Source organism: Peromyscus eremicus, chromosome 6 (genome assembly GCF_949786415.1).
Source record: "Peromyscus eremicus chromosome 6, PerEre_H2_v1, whole genome shotgun sequence".
NCBI lineage: Eukaryota > Metazoa > Chordata > Mammalia > Rodentia > Cricetidae > Peromyscus > Peromyscus eremicus.
The window spans coordinates 113460267-113483880 of NC_081421.1; the positions used below are offsets into that span (position 1 = coordinate 113460267).

At 39.0% G+C, this 23614-nt stretch overlaps 1 protein-coding gene across 1 annotated transcript; it reads left to right on the plus strand.

Annotated features, from left to right (window-relative positions):
- The first annotated feature begins 357 nt into the window (after nt 1-357).
- On the plus strand, nt 358-22392 carry LOC131912743 (guanylate-binding protein 1-like). Its single transcript, XM_059265042.1, has 15 exons — nt 358-526; nt 3722-3930; nt 5718-5845; nt 7142-7251; nt 7475-7674; nt 8026-8268; nt 9541-9821; nt 11152-11364; nt 11778-11880; nt 13265-13458; nt 15492-15585; nt 17055-17248; nt 18279-18381; nt 19403-19593; nt 21837-22392. Exons 2-15 carry the CDS (start codon nt 3735-3737, stop codon nt 21945-21947), a joined length of 2361 nt encoding a protein of 786 aa, XP_059121025.1. The 5' UTR covers nt 358-526; nt 3722-3734; the 3' UTR covers nt 21948-22392.
- The last annotated feature ends 1222 nt before the right edge of the window (nt 22393-23614 follow it).

A 23614-nucleotide genomic window follows, 5' to 3' on the forward strand; every position in this document is an offset into this window, starting at 1 on the left:
GACTGAACTGGCTGACAGTAGTGAGTGATAGCAGCAAGTTCTGGGCTTTTAGGAGGGTGGGAAACATGCCGTTCCCCTCACTAACTAGTTCTGAAAGAAGAATCAGCCAGATGAGATTTATTTTAGGCAACTACATTTAAAGAATAATATGCTGCCTCCTCATCTCAGATGATCACACAGGCCACCATCCTTCAGAGTCACTGCCTATATATGGAAGACATCCATATCTAACATACAGTGATCAAAACAGCAAGTGGTTACAAAGGTCTCTTGCAAGTAAATGTTTGCCAGCTCTGGCTGAGAAGTCCTGACGAACCCTCCCACCAGCTCAGCTCCAGAAACTACTTTCACAATTGTTGATTCACTATTATGAAGCAAGCACTTTCATTTTCATATTCCCCGTATCCATTAAGACCGTTGCTGTACATTTGATCAACCACACTCAGAAAAAAATCTCACAGCCTTGGAGAAGGAAATAAGAGACCAGGGAGGAAGCCAGTCCATCCACCATAAACAGCAAGAGCAGGTAAGGAGGCTCACTTCTCTTCCCAGCTCTGTAGAGTTCTGCTCAGGGAAATGGGGTCTGTAATATCGGGAAGGGAATGAAAAGATTTCGTGTAGGTCACTTAGACAATACCAGAATCAAAATGGGCAGCAGCTGAGCATTCATTGGGGTACAGGGTCAGGTGATATCAGCAGGGGTGCAATCAGGGTTGACATTCCCTACATTCCAGTATTGGGCTTGAATTCAGCTGGAAATACTGAAACTATGAGTGCTCTTCTCTATGTTCACATTGTCTCTATGGAGTGGGAACACAATTAAATGACTATGGACATTGACAGTACTTGCTTTATCCTGCTCCTACTGCAGCTAAGCAACTGAAAAGTCTGCCCATGCATTGTCTCCATGAAGAGGAGAGATGAAAAAACTAGATAATATAAAACAATAAATGATGCAAACAGCCACAGACACTGTGGAAGCAGAAAGAAAACTTTGTAACCCAGAGGGAAAGATAGAAACCAGGTTAACATGCTTTCTACCACACACCTGAACTTGGCTTCTAAGAGGATTTCCTCTTTCACTGGGTAGACTCTATCATTCCTAGAACACCCCCCCCCCCCCCGGCCCTTACCTCTCACAGGATTCAGACCTGTGTTTCACCAAAAGACTTACTCCAAAGAATCCCGTGCAGTACAGGACTAGGGCCAGTGTCTAGGCTTACCTTGACTACTCAGGCCTTCAGAAAGTTGTTCCTAGAAGCCCCTCCCTTGAGTTCCTGGCCAGGCACTAGCTCCATTCATCAGTTCTCTCTCTCCCTCCATTGTTAACTCTTACCTCTGCATTCTTTACTTCTCTCTCCTCCCCAGCTCTCTTTTCTTTCTTCTACTAAAGAGAAAAAATAATCAGGAAACCTAAAAATGGGCCACGGGAAACAGCCATTGTCTTTGGACAACTTATTGCTCTTGATCTGCTCTCCGATTTTCAGTTTTCTTGTCACCATTGTTTTGAGCTTCCTGTGGCATTTAAAATGCTGCACCCAGACCCCTCCTCACTTAGGTTAGCTTACTGAGTAACTAATGTATTGGCGAAATTATTAAGGCCGCTCCACGTAGTTAAAAGGAAAGTTTATTAATGGCGTAACTTACAAATGAAGGAATAGGTAGGTCGCAGGGTCTGGGGAAGGTGTATGGCAGTCCAGCGGTGTTCTCTGGAGCTCTGCTCGGTCAACCTCCACCATTCAGGGTCCAGGAACAGAGAGAGCTCGCCCATCGGAATCTCGGGTCTTCAGGGTCCTCCCTTGGCCCCGCCTTGTAGGCGTGACAGTTACCGAAGCCTCAATGGGGGTTGGAACTTCCAGATCAAAGCTGGAAAGGCTACTCACTACATCAATGAGGCTTCACAGCACTGTTTTGGCACATAACATCTTAACTGACCAAAACAAAACAAAACAAAAAAGCAAAACAAAACAAAAAACCCATAGCTCTTACTTCTAATAAATAAAGGGATAATTTATTGTTTTGGAAGTAAATATTGTGATATTGAATACTCCCATTCAATATCTAGTATAAATTTTAAAATTGGAATACAAAAAGAAATTCTTTCATGATAAACTAAAAGGAAGATGTGAGTTGTTACCAGTGAATTTTAATAATTTGCAAGGATACAGATACGTATTACCCCAAATACCAGGTTCAAACAGGGTAACAGTTTCATAAAGTTTTATAACAGAACAAAGATATCATAGCTGAAGACACTTTCAAGCATACTGCTGGAAACATCAGGTAGGCAATTGAGAGCACAGTAAGGAAATAGGCCTCAGATACTCTCTGACAACCTTCTCACCCTTTGGGTGGTGGAAGCCAGGACTCTGTTTGTACATTCCAAAAAAGATCGTACCTGATAGGAGGATGTTAGGTCAAACACAGAAGTGGACAATAAATGTGATCTTGAGTCTGAGGTAGCAAAGATAATTTGTCTCTGGGCTTCAACGTTCCAGCTCTCCACTGTCACTGAAGTTCCCACCAGTGAGTAAGGCTTGTAGAGGGTTAACTGAGGTGTATTCTTCTTTCTGGGACCCTCCTTCACACCTGCCATGTCCTTGGAAGAGTTCCTAGTCCAGGGTGGCCCGTTGCTTATAAACATGCACAAGTCAGTTGTGCTGACTTCATCCCTGGAGCAGCAGCAGAAGGGGTCCCGCACATGCTCAATCCACAAAAATGTTCCTAAGATCCAGAGGGAGGGGCAAATACTAAACACCTAAGCAGATTATTATCCAGGTATAAACGTGAAGATAATGGAGAATTTATTCACGAGCATTTTTACTCATTGAAAGAATTAATGAGTTAATAAATCCATATTGAATTTCTTGCATGTAGTCTAAATAAAAAAATAAAGTCACCTAATGCTAAATTTAGAGAAATCCTATTTTTAAGGAGTTCTTAATTCTTTCATTTATCTATTTACTTTATATGCCTTTGTGTATGGGGTGTGAACATGTCATGTAACATGTTTAGAAACCAGAGGACAACTTGTGAGAGTCAGTGCTCTCCAGCCAACATATACATACTGGAAATTGAGCTCAGGTTGTCTTGCTGGACACTGAGCACCTTTACTATCTGAGCCAACAAACCAGCCCCAAGAAAGCCTATGCTTTAAAAAGATAATTTTCTTTCAGCTCTAAAAACAGCCATACAGGTAGCATTATATAGACTGAGCAGATTATATTTAGGAACATATACATATATACATGTACATATACATATATGCATGTAATAACTAGTGAAAAAAGAGGCCATAAATTTGAAAGACAGTGGGGGTGGTTATATGGGGTGATTTTGAGGGGGGACAAGGAAAGGAAAATGCATTTCAATTATAATATCAAAAATTTAAAAATAAAATTATTTAAAAATGTTTTTAACAAATTATCTTCCCTATTCAATATTTAGCATAAAATTTAAAATTAGAATCCAAAAGGAATATCTCCCATGATAATTTAAAGGGAAGATTTGAGTTGTTTGTAGTTGAACTTTGAAAATTCATTAGTACTATCATTCTTATTCAACTTCTTGGATAATATTTTCATAACCTTCTAAAATTAGGCAGCTTTTTGCTTTACTACTTCGACAATACAATAAAACTTCAGTTTGTGCTGGAGGGTTGTATGACTCCACCTCTGAGAAGAGAAGGGATTTCTAATTTATTCCACCTCTTCCCTCAAAGACAGAGAACCCTAATGGACACGGCTCTAAAGGTCCACATGCCAGAGCCCCTGTGTCTCATTGAGAATGTGAAAGGACAACTGAGGCCTAATCAGAAGGCCCTGGAGATTCTGTCAGCCATCACACAGCCAGTAGTGGTGGTGGCCATCGTGGGCCTCTACCGCACAGGCAAATCCTACCTGATGAACAAGCTGGCTGGGAAGAACACAGGTGAGTGCCACCAACAGTGCTTTGTTGAGTCCTCACTGTTTGGTCACACTTTAAACTTGGGTTGTCAGGAGGAACAATGTTAGAGAAGGAGACAGATTCTGAAATCTAATCTCCTACTCAGAGTTGGGCTTTTTATCTTCACTCTATTTCAAGAAGTCAGTCAGCTCCATAACACTCTTTATTATCTTCAGTTCCATTTTAAAAGCAGAAATCATTCCTATCTTAGAAAGGGAGAAAGCATTAAGAAGAATAATTCAGTTACATAATAGTCTGTAGGACAGTCATTAAAAGTAAGGGCTGGGCCAAGAAGAAGGTTCAGCAGGTAAAAGCCATTCCTGCACAAAGCAACCTGGACCCAATACCGAGAAGGTAGAAAGAGACAGTCTAATCTACAGAGCTGTTCTCTGAACTCTACACACACATGCTCTGACACGCACATGCCCTAACACACATCACGCATATACAAAGACACACACACAATAATGATGACGATGATTTTGTAATTAATAAGGTCATGAGGTAACAGTGAGTTTCCTCTGACCTTTCAGGTTTTAAAATATTTCAAATTGACTTGGAAAGTCTTATTGTCATGAATAAACATAACATAAAATTAATTCTTCTAACCATTTCAACTGCAGTTCTATATCATTAAACAAATTCCCATCATTGTACACTCATCATATTAATTCACTTATATATTTATTATATTTTTTCCAACACAAACCAAGTACCCATCATACAATAATCATCCATCGCCCACCATTTTCCACCACTGTTCTATAATCTGCTCCTATGTATTTAACCCTTAAAACAAAATATGAGGGCAGTAAGGGCTGTGATGCAAGGCAGAAATCCCAGCACTTGGGAAGCTAAGGTTGGAATATCATTGGAATCCCCTAGTTCAAGCACAGCTTTGATAACCAAGCAAGGTCTTCCTCACAAAAAGAATGGACATTTATCACTTCATGTAGCAATGATATTTTAAGAATATTGTTTCTTCCAGACCTTAAACATGGAACATGTAATTGTTTGTGTCTTCTGAAATATTTTCTAATAATTTGTATATTTCCCTGCGCAGATTTGTCACCTTACAGATGAAGTGTATTCCCAAGCAGTTCACGCTTTAGATGGCATTATAAGTGGGGTTAATTTCTTAGTTTTCTGTACATTATTATTTTGAATATTCATTATTGGTGTGTAGAAAAGAAACTAATTATAGAAATCACAGAAATAATTCTGTGTGCTGTAGCCATGCTGGATTAATTGAGTACATCTAACATTGTTCTGTGGGGTATTTAAAGGTTTTAACATATAAGATTATACCATCTGTGATAAAGATAATTTTATTCTTCCTTTCCAACTTGGGTGCCAGCTATTTTCATTTTGTTTTTGTTTTTCCTAATTATTTTGGATAACACTTCAAGTGCTGTATTGAACACCAGTGTCCAAATTGGGTACACTTTTCTCTTCTATGATCTTAAAGGAAAAATTTTTCAGCTTTTACCATTGAGTATAATATTGGCATGGATTTTTATATATGGCATTTCATACATTTGCGTTAAGAAATTCTTGTAGTCTGCTGAATACTATTTTTAATGATAACTGTGAAATATTTATTTTCACATATTTGGTATTACGATTTTTATTATTTCTCTGGTTGCAAGATCAATACTAGTTTTGGTTTCAGTTAGCTCTACTGACTTGAATTGTTCTCATTTTTGCATCAAATTCCTGAAACGCCTGCTTCTAACTCTCTGTCCCTGTGTCCTCTCTTCTTCATGTCACAGGCTTCTCTCTGGGCTCCACAGTGCAGGCTCATACAAAAGGAATCTGGATGTGGTGTGTGCCTCATCCCCACAAGAAAGACCACATGCTTGTTCTGCTTGACACTGAGGGCCTGGGCGATGTTGAGAAAGTAAGGTTTGAGAATTCAACTTGAGATTCAGACTTGATATCTAAATATCCTCTAATTTTTAAATAACCTGAGTTTACTGTATCATCGTGTAATTAACTTTAGCCACCACTAATAAATAGACAGACTCACAGAAGAGGAGGATGGTCATTCTGCAGTATCCCAGCAACTTTTAGAATGTAACCTAAACCTGGTACCCAACCTTATGAAGGCACCAAGGATAAACTCAGTGTCATGTATCCAAGCCTACACAGAACTTCAATTACAGATTTGAGTTTGAAGGCCCATAACTGTGTTTAAATGCATACCTTGTTACTAAATCACAGTTCTTATTTTAAAACTTCTTTTATGTGGTGATATATTGTGTACCCTGATAACCTTGCCTGAGGATCAGAGGACAGAGCCAGCCACTAGATTAGAAACAGAGCCAGGCAGTGGTAGCACACACCTTTAATCCCAGCACTTGAGATTTCATGTCTTTGCTTGGGAAGCACAAACACCTTTAATCCCAGGAAGTAATAGGCAGGGCAGAGAAAGGTATACAAAGAGGAAACAGAACTCACTATCTTTAGACTGAGGGTTTTGTAGAGGTAAGAACTAGTGGCTGGCTGCTCTGCTTCTCTGATCTTTTAGCTTTCACCCCGATATCTGACTCTGGGTTTTTTTTTTTATTATTAAAAGACCATTTAAGATTTGAACAACACTTCTAGCCTTAGCTTTTTGATACATCAACTGAATTAAATAAACAATACTCTACATACCTTATGGTATTTCTATTAATATTTAATAAAATAAATAATTTTTCTGGTACATAATGAGTGCCAAAGAATGGCCTATAATGGCCTATCTCAATCCCTTGTGCTTGACAAGCCTGGGGAAAGCCCTAGTTTCCATTCCCAGGACTCAAAGAAAGAATTAAATGAGCTTTAAAAACATACCACAGGTATGAGTTACATGAAAGTAAATCTTCTCATTAGCAATGAGATACTTAAACCTACAGTGTATTTGAAGTTTTAGAATATCTGCAAACATCCACTGTCTATTTAACAATTACATGCCAATGATCAAAAAACACCTTCAAAGAATAAGTGTAAACCAAAAATCTTAGTAAAATATATTCAAGTTCAATGGAATTCATGAGTACTTTTGTTTAGAGTTGTCTTGTATAGGTGTTTGAGACAACGTTAGTTTTACTAATCACTGTGGGAAACATCTGATTAAATGAGCATACTTTTGTCACTACTCACCTGAAAACTAACACAAGACATATTCCTGACCCATGTGTGTCTGGACTTCCAGGGAGACAACCAGAATGACTGCTGGATCTTTGCCCTGGCTATACTTCTGAGCAGCACCTTTGTGTACAACAGCATGGGAGCCATCAACCAGCAGGCCATGGACCAGCTGCAGTATCCTTTCTGTGATGGAGAACATCCCAGCCTGGAATGCTACAGAGTCAGTGTTGACAGACAGGAGGCAGAATAATCCCAGCATAAGGGGAGAATTCATACACCAACTAATGAGTCCCACTGAGTCAGAGCATGGTAAAACCATGTGTGAGGATGGATGAGTCCAATGGGAGGAAGAAGACTGGGGACCCTGCTCATTCACCACTTTTCCTTAGCTACCCAGCTATGTGACAGAGCTAACAGATCGGATCAGAGCAAGGTCTTCATCTGACCAGGAGGATGAAGGGGAGGACTCAGCTGAGTTTGTGAGCTTCTTCCCTGACTTCGTGTGGAGCCTGAGAGACATGACCTTGAAGATGGAAGTAGATGGAGTCCATGTCACAGCAGATGAGTACCTGGAGAATTCACTGAAGCTCAAGGAAGGTACATAGATTGATACTTGTAGATGAAAATGCCAGAAATTTATACCCTTTTGGGTTGACACATTCAGTTCTTCATTCTATGCTTCTGGCTATTCCTAAGAACTAATTCTTATTTACCATCTGCCTGAATAGAACCAATAATAACTATGTTAATTTGCAGTTTCTTTGGTTGCCCCCTTTTTCTGAGTACTGTTACCAGAGCGTGTTCATCTCTTTATTTACTTCACAACTTATATGGCAGAGCTGCACATAACCAAAAACTATAACATGGATTTATTTGAAGAAATTCTCAAATGACAAACTAACACTTCCACTAGCTATTCATCCTCTGTTGGAAAAATTATTTCCCCAGGTACCTGCAAAGAAGTTGAAAAATACAACTTGCCCCGACTCTGTATTCGGAAGTTTTTTCCAAAGAAGAAGTGTTTTACCTTCTACCCACCCACTGAGTGGAAAAAGCTCTCCCAGCTGGAGACACTGCAAGAAAATGAGATCGAGTCTGATTTTCTGAAGCAAGTAGCAGAATTCTGTTTGTACATCTTTAACCATTGCAAAGCCAAAACTCTTCCAGGAGGCATCCCTGTCAATGGCCCACGTGAGTCCCCATCTTAGTCTTCCACTCATTTCAAGATGGAGGGAGAGAGAAACATTCATAAAGTTTCAGCTTTCAAAAGTGTAGAGGCTATGACTATTTATGTTACATTCTAGACAGTTTAAACTGATCTACCAGATTTTAATTAGTCAAATCCTGAAGTGGAATAGATAGTGAAAACCTAGTTTAAATAAGTTAAACCGAGTTAAGTCCCCATAATGTTGCACAAAGTCAGATATATGCTGTTGCTCAGTATCTAGCCAATACATGCATAGTGTCAGAGCCTGTGACAATCAGCTGGGTAGCAGGGTGACGGCATGAGGATTGTAGAGACAATGAAGAAGACAGAAAATAGTCGAGAGTACTGCCAGTCAATGCCAGACAGTCCTGAGTTTAATTCAGAGTCAGCTTATAACAGTCTTGAAGGACAGAGGTGGAACAATGCACAGCACAGGCGTTCACCCACTATCTATCCTGTCCTTGAGTCAAGGAGCAGGCAGTTTCATTTCCTATCTCAATGTACCTCCAGCTGGCATCAGCAGCCTGAGTCTAGCTAGAAAGTATCATTCCTTCCCATGGACTAATCAGAACTTTCTCACAGCCCTGGAGCAAACAAGTTTGGACTCTATTGACTCAGAATAGATTTCAAATTCAAACTGGGAAACTGAGTCAGTTGTGGGCTCCCACAGCATAGTCATTTAAATTTAAATAAAAATTCAGTGAAATTAATTCAGACTATTAAGTGAAAAAAATTAGACTATACAGCCTTATTTCTCGTGGTTACTGTGATGAGAAGCAGAGTCATTAAACAACTGGCTCCCTTCAATAGTTCTATAAAGTAACATTGAGCTAGAATGAGACAAGGAGGAACACTTTTTGATAAGGAAAACATTGCTTTTCCACACATATTTAATTAAAGACTTTCCAAGGGAGTAATATAGAAGACTTACAGTTCTCAACCTTCCTAATGCTGCGACCCATTAATACAGTTTCTCATGCTGTAGTGACCCTCAACTATAAAATTATTTTGTTGCTACTTCATAACTGTAATGTTGCTAGTTATGAATCATAATGTAATTATCTGTTATTTCCAATGGTGTTAGGAGACACCAGAGGGGTCTCAACCCACAAGTTGAGAATCACTGTGAGAAGTCTTATTCTAAATATGTTGGAGGACTGAGACATTCATGTTCAATATACACAGGTCTACTTTATCTTTTCCTTAGAGAAGAAAGTTCTACTTAGTGGATGTCATCATTTGCTCTCTGTTTATAGGATTAGAAAGTCTAGTGCTGACCTATGTTGAAGCCATCTGCAGTGGAGACATGCCCTGCATGGAGAATGCAGTCCTGGCCTTGGCAAAGATAGAGAACTCAGCTGCAGTGCAAAAGGCCACTGCCCACTATGACCAGCAGATGAGCCAGAGGGTGCAGCTGCCCACAGAGACCCTCCAGGAGCTGCTGGATCATCACAGGACCTGTGAGAAAGAGGCCATAGAAATCTTCCTCAGGACTGCCTTTAAAGATGAAGACCATTCATTCCAAAAGGAATTGGGGGTAATTTCCTAAGTTTATATGGATCAATGTTGTATAAGGCAAGGCATACATCAGACAATGAAATGAGCATTAATTATAAAGGAGGGAGATTGGTCCGTAATTCTCTTTCTTTTTTGTATCTTTGTGTGGTTTGGGTATCAGGGCAACTATAGCCTCATAAAAGGAGTTTGGCAATGTTCCTTCTGTTTCTATTGTGTGGAACAATTTGAAGAGTATTGGTACTAGCTCTTCTTTGAAATTCTGGTAGAATTCTATGCTGTAACCTTATGTTTTGGGCTTTTTTTGTTGGGAGGCTATCAATAACTGTTTCTATTTCTTAGGGATTATAGATCTGTTTAAATTGTTTATCTGGTCTTGATTTAATTTGGGTATTTGGTACCTATCCAGAAAATTGTCCATTTCTTTTAGATTTTCCAATTTTATGGAATACAGGTTTTTGAAGTATGACCTGATGATTCTCTGGATTTCCTCATTGTCTGTTGTTATGTCTCCCTTTTCATTTCTGATTTTGTTAATTTGGATGTTCTCTCTCTGCCTTTTGGCTAGTTTGGATAAGGGCTTGTCTATCTTGTTGATTTTCTCAAAGAACCAACTCTTTGTTTCATTGATTCTTTGAATTGTTCTCTTTGTTCCTATTTTATTGATGTCACCCCTCAATTTGATTATTTCCTGGCATGTATTCCTCCTGGGTGACTTTGCTTCTTTTTGTTCTAGAGCTTTCAGCTGTGCTGTTAAGTCACTAGTGTGAGATTTCTCCAACTTCTTTATGTGGGCATTTAGTGCTATGAATTTTCCTCTTAGCACTTCTTTCATAGTGTCCCATTAATTTCGAAGAAAACTATCCTTTGTCACCCTTAAAATGGTGACAACTCTTTAGATATAATACTCAAATGAAACAATTTTTTAAAGCTTGGACTCAAATTTGAAAAAAAATTTATGATACTCGTCTTTAGTCTAAGTACATACAATTGACAATTGGTGCTGTAAGCAAATTCTGTACTTGGATAGATCAATTTTCTTTCATTTGACCGAAAGAGGTGGACTTGTGGTTTTAGTTGTCCCCTTGGGCTTATGCTTCATTCCATTCATAGTCATCGTCAGTCCAGTTTAAAAGCAAAGTTTACAATTAGGTTTGGCATAAACCTCTGATCATCATTTGTAGTAAGGAGGGGACTCATAAGAAGGTCCAAACTCAAAGAAGAGCCACAGTTTTCCTCAGCTGTCATCAAGTTTCTGGAGACAACAAGGTTTTTGGGAAGCCCTTGGAGAAATTCTAACCCTTGTTACTATCTTCTCTGGTGTTCTTTTTACTCCCATTTTTACACTGCAGTCTCAGCTAGAAGAAAGGTGGGATGATTTCTGTAAACGCAATCTGGAAGTATCATCAAACCGTTGCTGGGCATTGCTTCAGGATATCTTCAGACCTCTTGAAGAAGGTGTGAGGCAAGGCACTTATTCTAAGCCAGGAGGTTACTTCCTCTTTGTTCAGGAGACACAAAGACTAAAGAAAAAGTACTATGGAGAACCAAAGAAAGGCATACAGGTAACCAAGACATTTATCAGTATGCTCTACCAGTGCTGACATATCTTCTTGATCCAAATATTCAGAAAAAATGATACCTATTCATCTGATTGATGATTACTTTAACTCTACATTCTGACCATTTCATCTTTATATCTATGTCTCTCTGAACTGTTTTCTCCCTGAAGGCTTTATGTCTCAGAATGATTTGCCCATGTAAGGCCACAAGATTATCATCTCCAATTTACATGCCTTAGTCTAAATGTATAGAATCACTTTCTCCCAGTATTAACCAGTAGGGGGCTTCATTTGGTTGCCTTGGATGATTTGCCCACTCCTGTGGTAAGGAATCTTAGATGAAAAGGACAATTCTTGAGGGTGGTAGGGAGACAGATAGATGTCCTCCCACTAACTTATATTCTCTGGACTCTAAGGCTGAAGAGGTTCTGCAGACATACATACAATCCAAGGAGGCTGTTTCTAATGCAGTTTTACAGACAGATCAAAGTCTGACCAAAAAAGAAAAGGAGATTGAAGGTAAGAAATGAACCAAAAAACAAACCAGTAACAAAATCTTGTAACAGCTTAACCATTGCCTGTCTTAAAACAGTAACTCTTAAACTGAAACAATAGAAAGATGAGTCTATCACCGAAACTCTTTCTGACCATGGTGTACATGATTGCTGATATTATTGTAGTAGTTACCTCAAAGTATATTGGCCTTGGGATAGCCTTTCTATCAAATAGTGATGACCACAATAGGCTATGGAGATGTCTCTCTGGTTAAGAACCCTGGATATTCTTCTAGAGGATCCCAGTTTGATTTTCTAACCCTTCTGGGCTCCACAAATCATATGCATGGTATACAGATATACATGCAGGCAAAACATCCATACACATAAAATAAAATAAAACAGGCCCAGAACCAGGGTTATTATGACTTGGTCCGCCCCAATATCCATCCTATCTGTGAACCTTCTGGAGCACATGTAGGGACCTGACCCATAGAACCAAAGCTGCAGGATCTCCACAACACAGGGGAACAACATGATATCCAGAAAGAGTCCTAGTGAGGACTAAGCATTGAAAGTGTAGTAACCAGAGGCCTCAGACCAGACCAACGACTCCCTGCAATGGACTCTTGCAAGTAAAGATGTGTGGACAAAGTGGTTACTGCATGACTCACTGCGTCACACTGTAGCTTCCATGATGAGATTTTTAATTTTTCCCTTTAAAATTTTTTTGTTTGTTTTTTTATTCTTTTCTTTGTTTTCTCTTTATTTTCCCTCCTTTTTCTCTTAAACTTTGTTATGTCTTAGGGAGGCTGCAGAGGAGGAGGGTGGATGCAAAGGGATGAGGAAATGAAGAGGATCAATATACATCATGTAAAAGACACATAGAATTAATGAAAAATAAAAGAAAAAGAACAAAGAAGGGCAAAAAACACCACAAAATTAATAGTAATAACAAGAAACCACAGAAGTAAGAAGGAGGCAATATTGTCTCCTGCAGGGAGAACTGCCAAGACAGAATGCCAAAGACAGGTGCCACAGGGAAAACACATGTACTTCTCACAGTTCTGGAGAACAAGAATCCAGAGTCTGGATTCTGGGATGGTCAAGAATGCTCTCTCTAGTATCTTGGTTGTCTTCCCACTGCATCATTGCAGGGTGGGAAGACTGAACTCATTATTATTATTATTATTATTATTATTATTATTATTATCATTTTACAACAGCACTGAGCTCCTATGGGGGCTCCATCCTCACAATCATCTAAATCCAATTACCTCACCAGAATCACAACTCGCTATATCATCACACTGTGACTACAACTTCAACCTATGAGTACATATAGGGCACCAGCACTCAATGCCTTCCCACTGTAGACCCACGTAAAAATTGTTTCCTCTCTTTCTCAGTGGAGCGGAAGAAAACTGAATCTGCAATGGCTGCTGCAAAACTATTGGAGGAAACACAGAAGAAGAATGAGAAGCTGATGGAACAGAAAGAAAGGAGTTATCAGGAGCACCTGAGACAGCTGACTCAGAAAATGGAGAATGACAGAATCCAGCTAAAGGCAGAGCAAGAGCGGACACTAGCTCTTAAACTTCAGGTACCCTGTTATTTTTATCCTCTAGAATCTTTAATAGAAACCACTCTGTAGGGGACTAGACAATCACGTGTTATAAGGAATTCTCCAGCCAATATCCTGTATCAGCCCCTGCAAGCTGATTGTGCCCACCACTGTGCATTGATAGCTGTCCAAAGCCACTAGATCACATAAAAAAAAATCCTGTGAAGACCATTTTCCTGAATCAATACAAACAACACCTATTCACAGAGAGGCACTGTGCAAGTATTTTACAAGCTTTATTTTATTCTTCAAAATCCATTCAAAATTTAAACTTAAAAATATTTGGAATAATGCAGCTCCAATTTAAGCATTTACATTTCCATATTAGAGAGAGAGAGAGAGAGAGAGAGAGAGAGAGAGAGAGAGAGAGAGAGAGATCAAATATACATTAGTAAAAGGGGCCCTATGGAAACCCCCAAACACTAAAGACTATTGTCAAGACTATTGGTTATTCTCCAGAACCTAACGGTAAGGCCCTATTGCTAGAGACCATACTTTATTATGTCATTGAACACAGAGAAGTCAAGCTGGTGCCTAACTAGAAGCTTCATTCCTACTGACTAACATTCATGGTACTAGAAGGTACTCTGCACACTCAGAGGAGAAAGGCAATCATCAATACCACCCAGCTACAAGCCCTGTGACCTACAACAATGACCTGCTTGTAAGCTATCCTGGTGCGATAGTGGCCACATGCAATGGGAATAGCCAATCATTTTTTATTTGATTTAAGGCCCACTGCTGACACTGCTTAAGTGACCAACAACATGAGACTAGTAGGTCATAGGCCTAGGGAAAAACATACTACTACTATTATGCTAAAGAAACCTATCAACAAAATGACTCCTAATGACACACTGCTATACTTATAGATCAGTGCCTTTCTCATCCCACACCAGAGAACCTTCTTCTTACAGTATGTGGGAATCAACACAGAGAACCACGAATGGACAATATGCAGAGAATGAGAGACTTTGGAGCACTCAGCCCTAACTGGGATGCCTTCATCAAACCCCTCCCCTCAAAGCATCACCAACTGACACACAATCAGTCTTCCAGCAATTTTCTGTTCATAGCCTGTCCTCCAACTATAAGTTGAGACTAAATGTCAGTTCAGAAATGTACTGTCAGCCATATCAGTTCTTCAGGTCCTCAACTACTATCACTTACTCTGCATATGGAACTTGAAAGCTTATATAAAATTCTCTGATGAGACATTTCACTTTACTCTGAGAGTCACAGACTTAAATTTCAGTTATTCCTGTATGATAAAATTATCTGTCAGTGATTATGGAGCAATAACTCCAAGACCCTCATGGATGTTGGTAGTGCTCAAGTCCATTATTTTTTAGTGAATAATAAAAATAAATGTCTGTATATATTAAGTGAAGGAGCAATTAAAATATGTTGGACCACAGTTGGTAGAGTCCAGATACCTGGGACTTGTCATTACAGAAGGGCAAGTGTGTGTGAAAACAAAACCTATACTATATAATTGCCAGCTGATGGAAATGTTGTCTAGGTTTAGATGTAATGAGTAAATTCTCTGTGGATCCACAAATCCCAGGGTAGAATTTCAGATCAAAACTTTTTCAGGGACTGTAGATATACACTAAATTTGACCAAATAAGAAAAAAACCAGGGCCAGGCAGTGGTGGCACATGCCTTTAATCCTAGCACTCAGGAGGCAGAGCCAGGCAGATCTCTGTGAGTTCCAGGCCAGCCTGGTCTACAGAGTGAGTTCCAGGAAAGGCAGCAAAACTACACAGAGAAACCCTGTCTCAAAAAACCAAAAGAAAAGAAAAGATAAAGAAAAAGCCATGGATTGTAATAAAGGCTGAAAACTCAAGAGAGGGATGGATATGGAGACAAATAGAAAAAAATTTAATAGTGAATACCAAAGGTCTTGAGGAATTACCAAATTATTTCAAAGGCACTAATTTGTAAATTGTTTGGTAAGTTTTATTATCTTGATGTTTCTTGCAACATTAAATATTCTCTTTCCCTCTTAGGAGCAGAAACAGCTACTCCAAGAGGGGTTCCGAGAAGAGAGCAGAAAACTTCAAGAAGAGATGAAGAATGTGGAGAAGAGATACAGAGAAAAAAGTATTATCTTCTGTACTATAAATAGAATGTAAAAATGTATAGAACAGGGCTGGTAAGAGGACTTACCATGTAACAGGCACTTTCTGTAAAGCCTGGGGACCTGGGTTCAATCACGAGAAGCTATGTAAAGGTGGAGAGAAGAGACAGCACATAGTTGTCCTCTGATCTCCACACATGGACAGTGGCACATGGGTGCCACTGCTCCCCACAAGCCATACATACACCCAATAATAATAAATAAAAATTGAATACGTAGGACAAGAGTTTCTACTAGAACACTATCCAATCAGGGAATAAGTCTAATAATGAACTTGGGGTATCTAACAACTCCCACTGCTTTACATTTGAAATCGTGACATTTATATCATCACTGAGCCACGAATCATGGCATTTATACCATTACTGAGCCACAAGCTGTGGCATTTAGACCATCACTGAGGTATAAATTGGCAAAATGAAATTATGTGTAAACCATTTTTTCCATCTTAAGTTTGTCATTTCAATTTTAACTGTATTATATACTTTAGCATAAACTTTACTGGCTCCTCTATAAGAACTATCCATCCTTTTTGTTAGAGATGTCATAAATTATGTAATTAAGAGGCATGACAGGTGAGAGAGCTGTCAAGGAAGTTCTGAGAGTTTTTTGTCTCCATCTGTGTAATACTCAGACTCTTCAACCCTGTGTGCATTCTCCCCTTTGTGCACTGAAGAGTGAACCAGTTCTTTAGATATTGTTGAGTATTCCTGCTGATAGGCCATGGAACATATGTGATTATATATAAAGGGAAGTTCCGGGGCTGGAGAGATGGCTCAGTAGTCAAGAACACTGGTTGCTCTTCCGGAGGACTGGTTCAATTTCCAGCACCCACATGGCAGCTCATAATTATCTGTAACTCTAGTTCCAGGAAATCCAGTGTTCTCTTCTGGCCTCTATAGGCACAAGGCATGCACATGCACAGAAAAACATTCACGCAAAAACATCCATATGCAGAAAGTAAAATAATAATTCTTTTTAAATTAAAGGGAAGTTCTTTTTAGCCATCAGTGTCAGATCACAATAGTTTCAGTGTGTTACTGATGTACAATTAACAAGTAGTATAACAGTATTGACATTGAGACTCAGAATCCAGAGAGAGCCATAGAAACACCATACACACACACACACACACACACACACACACACACACACACACACACACGGCATATTCAAGCATCACTCTATAAGTATGTTAGTGATTAGAGGATATCCTCAGATATAGGTCTCCTTGGAACAACAAAAGCAAGGATGGGCATTCACTTCCCAAATCATATCTTGGTTAGCTATGTCGGAGGCATCATGGTCTCTCCAAGGGTAGTGCTGGTACCACAGAACTCTGTGTATCCAATAGCAAACTGCCAAACAGGTGTTGGCAGAAGGAGACATCATACCAATCCTACATGTTTTTTTGTTTCCTTTTCCTCCACAGTGGATCATATGAAAGCTGAATCTTCAAAGACTACAGCAAAAATAATGGAAGAAATGCAAAGGAAATATGATCAGATGATGGAAAATAAAGAGAAGAATCACCAGGAACATGTGCAACAGTTGATAGAAAAGATGGAGAGAGAGAGAGCTCAGCAAATAGCAGAGCAAGAGAAGATGATGACTCTTATGCTTCAGGTATTCCTTTGTGCTATCACATTCCCACCCAATGGCAGGAATAAAAGACACTGATTAGAGGTTAGGGCAGTTGGTCTAGGTGAAGGACCATTGTAACCAGACACTCTACTGCAGTTTTACATCCTTTGTGTCTGTGTCATAGAAAATCTGCATTTGCTAATGTCCTCTCACAGGTAGACTGTGCTCCCTAGAGCCTGCATTATTCTCACTCACTATATAGTAGCTAGTGGTCACCAAGCCCTGTACAAAAAGCCTTCAATGCATTGCATATTGTACCCACATCAAATGATGCAGAATTGGTTAACTTTTCTACAAGGAAAACTATAGTTGCAGATGAGATAAGGAATTTCTGCATCATATATCATAGGAAAATACCTAGCATATATTTTCTGCTTAGTGGAATCAATAGTGATTCTGTCTTTGTTGAAATACATAGAGGAAATGCTCTCCTCACTGTTTTACCCTAACTGCTCTCTGAGATTCCTCTAAATCTGAATATTCTGTACGTTGCCCCAGAAGTGCACTATGAGCAACTACAGTCCCAGTCTCCTCAATTTTATTTTCTTATTATTAATAATCCCATCAGAATTTCATTATTTAATTATACTTGTGCTTCTCAGCACCATGGAGAATTCCTCCCAAGAGACCATCATTTTGAAATGAATATCCACACTGTAGAAGGGGTCAGTTGGAGGAGGAAAGGAGAGTGATAATTATACCCAATTGTGTTGCAATACTTCAGGGACGCCATGAATGAGCCTCTTCTAAAGACTATGAAGAAGTGCTTGGGAAATAATTCCAAACATGGGAGCCTCAAGAGAAAGTAATATGCTATAAGATGAGATGAGATGAGATGAGATGAGATGAGATGAGATGAGATGAGATGAGATAGGAGGCTAGCTTAAAAGAGAATTTCAAGTCTGATGAGGATTTAATTTCAGAAATAAAAGAGAAAGTTATTAGCTAATTATGGAACAATTTCTGTGAGATGATTTTATTCTATGCCTCTTTAAATCCTCTTCCTCCTCAGGAGCAAGAACTACTTCTCAAGGAAGAAATCTCTGAAAAAAGAAGAAAACATCAGAAGGAGATTCAGGAGATAGAGGCAAAAAACAGAGAAATACTTCTAAAATGTATTAGACTCTGCATTTGTACAATCAATATATCCCTGCCCCACACTATTACCAGGGCTCAAGTACAATGATCAACTCTCACACAGCAATCAATAGCATTGAACATGAACTTTACATGTTTGCATAATGCTGGCCTATAAGGAGTGCAGAAATGAAGATGGTGTAAAAAGACAAGAGTTGCTACTAAGGCGATTTCTTTGATGCTCCTTACTAAAACTGTTGATTTCCCTCTTATTTTTACTGGTAATGCTTTTAAGGATGGTTAAGTGCATACTATATGTCAAGACATTTACATTTCCTTTAGAGAAAATACAAATTTTATAGTACAATATATTTTAAATAGAGAGCTATTGTGCAGTCTGCTTAAGACTCTTTGCTCATCCACACAGTAATTGTAGACCCATGTTCTGATTTAAGGGTTTACTCACACTCTTGAATATGGTAGGAATGATGTGAACACAGAGAAAATTAGATACAAAGTGAACAAAGGAACTTTAGGCCCAACTAAGTATCAGTACTGGGGGTTCAGTGAATAATGTTTCAGCTCACATTGAAGGAAATGTTTGTTTTTAAATTTTAAACTTTATTTTACAGTAATTGTGTAAAACAATGGGTTTTGTTAAATTGCCCCTTGAATGCTTAGTCATCTGACATAGCCTAGGTTCAGAGTGCAGAAGGTCCATGGTGGCTGGTCAAGAGGAGGGTTGTCCCTGTGAAGAGTGAGTGTGTAGAGCTTCCAGATTCCCTGTCAATGAAGCCCAAGGGTAACTGCTGCCCTCTGCTTGGTCCTGGCCCAGTGACATCATGTTTTCAGACTACAGAAAGAACAAAGATTTGTCTTCACTCATGAAAGTCATACTTGGCTTAAGAAAATGTGTCATAGGAGCTATGGTCACTTTAGGAGAAACAATGAGCCTAGGAATTCCGCTCATAAAGAATCAACATAAATGAGCATTGTGGGGGGAGGGAGAAGCTAAACCCTGATCCTACATATTTGTTCTGCTTTATTCTTTATTTTCAGTGGAATCTGCACAAGCTCAGTCCTCAGAGACAAGGCAAATGTTCCAGGAAATGGAAGAGATGAATCTGAAGATTATGAGGCAGAAAGAAAAAACTTTTGAGGATTATGTGAAACAATTGACTGAGAAGATGGATGCGGATACAGCGAGACTAATGGCAAAGCAAGAGGAGATCTTGACTAAGAAGCTTCAGGTAATTCATTGTGGCATCTTTTTTTCCTCATTCAATGGCGAGTAATAAAAGACATTGATTAATCGTTAGTACATGTGATTATGTAAAGGAATTTTCTATGTAGACACCTCCACCTTTGTATCTCTGACAAAGGCTAATTACAAAAAGATTATGCTTCATGACTACTGGATCATTGTATCACTCAAAATATATAAGCACATAACTGAAATACATACACAAACTACTCTACCCACATTAAGTATTGCTTCTTTAAGGACACAGGACTACTCTATTATCTTTTTATCTCATTGTATGTTCTAGATAGGGTGTCTCTGTGTAGCTCAGGCTAGACTAGCACTTAAGATTTTCCCACTTCAGTACCCCAAATCTGACATTACAGCCTTGTACCACTACACTGGGCACTGATGTCTTTTTTTCTACTGTAGAAATTGCCATTCCTGAAAGATAGAAAGTATATGGAGATACTATTCGTGGGTGGACATCTGGCATGTTTCTCTTACCTAGTAATATCCACAGTGGTTTCATTTTTGCCATCTCTATAGGTCTTTATCTCTGTAAGCATTCTAAAAAGCAGTTTCACCTTCCTATGGCCTCTTAGCAGCACTGATTATAGGCACTTTCCTGTTCTCCTGGCCTTGAGTCTGAGTCACACTCTGGGCAATTGCACTCCCAGACCACTTAAGTACTTTACTCTTTGTAATGCCAACAAAATCTTACAGGTCTGTATACAACTCCCCAATCATGTGTCTTTCCTTAATCTGGAAACCATGCATCACTCTTCTAAATGTATATTTGTTATCCTATTTACATATATGTGATATTCACACCACATGGTTAGAAACGTTTGAAGAGATTTTTTTTTAAAAGGTAAAATTCAAAATATGGAGTAAGAGGCTGAGTATAGGGTAACAGCAATATAGCAATGTAACATAGCAGTACCATGCTAAGGAATGTAGACAGAACATTTCAGATGCTAAAGTAGAAAGACTGCTAAAGCTATGAAGAATCACACTGAAGAAATAAAAATGTGGGCTGGAGAGATGGCTCAGAGCATAAAAGTGGTTCCTGTTCAAATGTAAGGACATGAATTTGAATACCCAAAACCTGTGTGTAAGCAGGATGTAGTACCATGAATTCCTGTTCCCAACATTTTACAGGGAGATACAAAGCATAAACAGGAGAATCCTTGGAAACTCCCAGGCCAGCTTGCTCAGAAAAACAGTGGAGGAATCTTGTCTCAAACAAGGTGGAAATTGAGAAACAACATGATGGCTATCTTCTGATCTCCACACATATTCTCTCTCTCTCTCTCTCTCTCTCTCTCTCTCTCTCTCTCTCTCTCTCTCTCTCTCTCCTCATCCTCCTCTTCTCTTCCTCCTCCTCTCCCCATCCATCTCTTTTTCCCTCTCCCTCTATCAAACACACACACACACACACACACACACATCCATACTCATGAGTGTTCACACACATCCTACACACACAACAGACACAACACTAAAAGATACATTTAAAAAATTTTAAAGGATACTTGCTTGACCATTATCTGAAAAAAAATATATAATTATCTTAGTTTTGGTTATTTACTATATAGTATCAGTACAACTTAAGGGTTTCATTATAGCATTTCCATAATTGCATATAAACAGATTTGAAGGCATTATGTTAATCTTTAATGACCTCTCTTCCCCTCCTCTTTTGCCCTAATATTTCCCCTTTAATAATGCATCCTTCTCTCCCCTCTCTGGATTCCACATGAGACAAAGCATAATTCCTATTTTTAGCCTGGCTTATGCCATTTCCACCTACTTGCCTGAAAATACTATAATTTAACTCTCATTTACAGCTGTAAAAGATACAGTTATGTATATATGACAACACTCATTATTCTCTCATCTATTAAAGAACACCCAGTCTAGTTGTATAGTTTAGCTTCTGGGGGCAGTGAATAATAAGCATGAGGATACAGGATTCTCTGTAGTATGTTGACTTTGATTGTTTTGGACGTGTACCCAGAAGTAACATGACTGGATCTGATAGAAGTTGTCTCTCAAGTTTTTGGAGGAGCCTGCAAATTGACTTCTGTAGTAGCTATAATAATTTAATTAATATTCCAAGCAGCAATGTATACGGGCTACTGTCCCCTGCATCTTCACGCCTGTTACTTGCTTCCTGGATGACAGACATTCTTACTGAGATGATAACACTCTCTGCAGATTTTAGTTTCCAGTTTCTCTTTTCAGGAACAAAAAGAAATTTTTAATAAAAAACTCATGAAACAAAACAAAAATCATGAGGAAGAAATAAGGAATATCAAGATGAAAAAGAACAATTCTCCTTGTTCCATGATGTGAAAAGCCTAACCATACCGGCTTCCTCCCATGCTCTCTCCTTCAGTTCAGAATCTTACTGATATGATTCATACCATCTCACATCAGAACTAAATGTAATCCATAATAATAAAGATGGCAAAGCCTAAGAGCCTATGTGTGGTGATATATTGTGTACCCCAATAAAGCTTACCTGGGGATCAGAGGACAGAGCCAGCCACTAAATTACACATAGAGGTCAGGCAGTAGTGGCACACACCCTTAATCCTATCACACAGGTGAGTTCAAGGCCACACTAGGCTACATGAGAGAAACAGAACCAGGCAGTGGTGACACACTCCTTTAATCCCAGGAAGTAATATGGCAGGACACAGAAAGGTATATAAGGTGTGAGGAAACAGGAACTCACTCTTTTGAGGCTGGGGTAAGTTAGTGGCTGGCTGTTCTGTTTCTCTGATCTTTCAGCTTTCACCCCAAAAACTGGCTCTGGGTTTTTTTTTATTATAAATCCCTTTAAGACTCATGTTACATATGGCACCCAACATATCTGGCACAAATTCACTGAGCAGGTCCTAGCTCAGTGCTGAGCTACACGAGGCCAGAGTCTGGACCCGATGTGGGCCGGAGTCCCTAACCAGCTGGATCCAGATGGCTTGATCTTTCACTTCTTCTCTCCTAGTGGGTTGTAGGCCCTCCCTGGAGCTCCATCTCAGGCTGCTGCCACACTAGGTAGCTGCTTTGAAACCTGCTTGGTCTTCCACTGTTCTATGAAGTTGGCTGAGTTGATGAGTCAATTAAGATTTCTTAAAGGGAGAAATTAGTTAAAAGAATTTTTCCACACATTAAAAAATGGGAAACATTTTTACAATGTAGGTTATTTTGTCTCTATTTGATAACACATTAGGTGGTCTAAAAATGGAATAATTAAAAGAGAGGATAATTAATGTTGTTGGGATAGATGTAATGTCTATTATAAATATTATTTTTTGATCATTTCTTTTTTATCTTTGAAAAGTTGGTTATTCAGCCTGGTCTACAGAATGAGATCCAGGACAGGCACCAAAAACTACACAGAGAAACCCTGTCTCATTGAAAAAAAATTGGTTATTGTGAGTGCCAAGATAAAAATTTTAGAAAAACTTGTTAAAACAGATCATAGGGACATTCAGACCTAGACAGAAGATTTAAAGGTGAACCAATCTCAGCATTGCATTATACAGTTACAGGGACACAGCCTAAGGCTTTCAAACAGCCAACCTTAATCTATCTAGTAACCATAAAGGAACTGTCAAATGCTCAAGGTTGCATACAAGCTGATTGGAATTCTGTGCAAATGTTAGATTTGAGGAGATTCAAAGAAGCTATAGTGTTATATTGTGTGCATTCTCCACTCATGAAGCAAATGTTAAACTCATTGTCAACTTGTAATAGAATTATTCCTCAAGACTAGAGAGATTTGGTTACAGCAGTCTTAGAGGCTGGTGCCCAGTTACAATGGAGTACCTGGTAGAAAGATGAGGCTAAGACCATTGAACAACAATGTAGGGCTAGAGGTACTGAAATTTCTCAAGATCAACTTCTTGGAGGATGTGATTATGCTGATACACAAACACAATTTTTATATGATGACCACACTCTAACTTTATGCTGAATGGCAGCCTTGAATGCTTGGGACAGAATTGAAGAAGCAG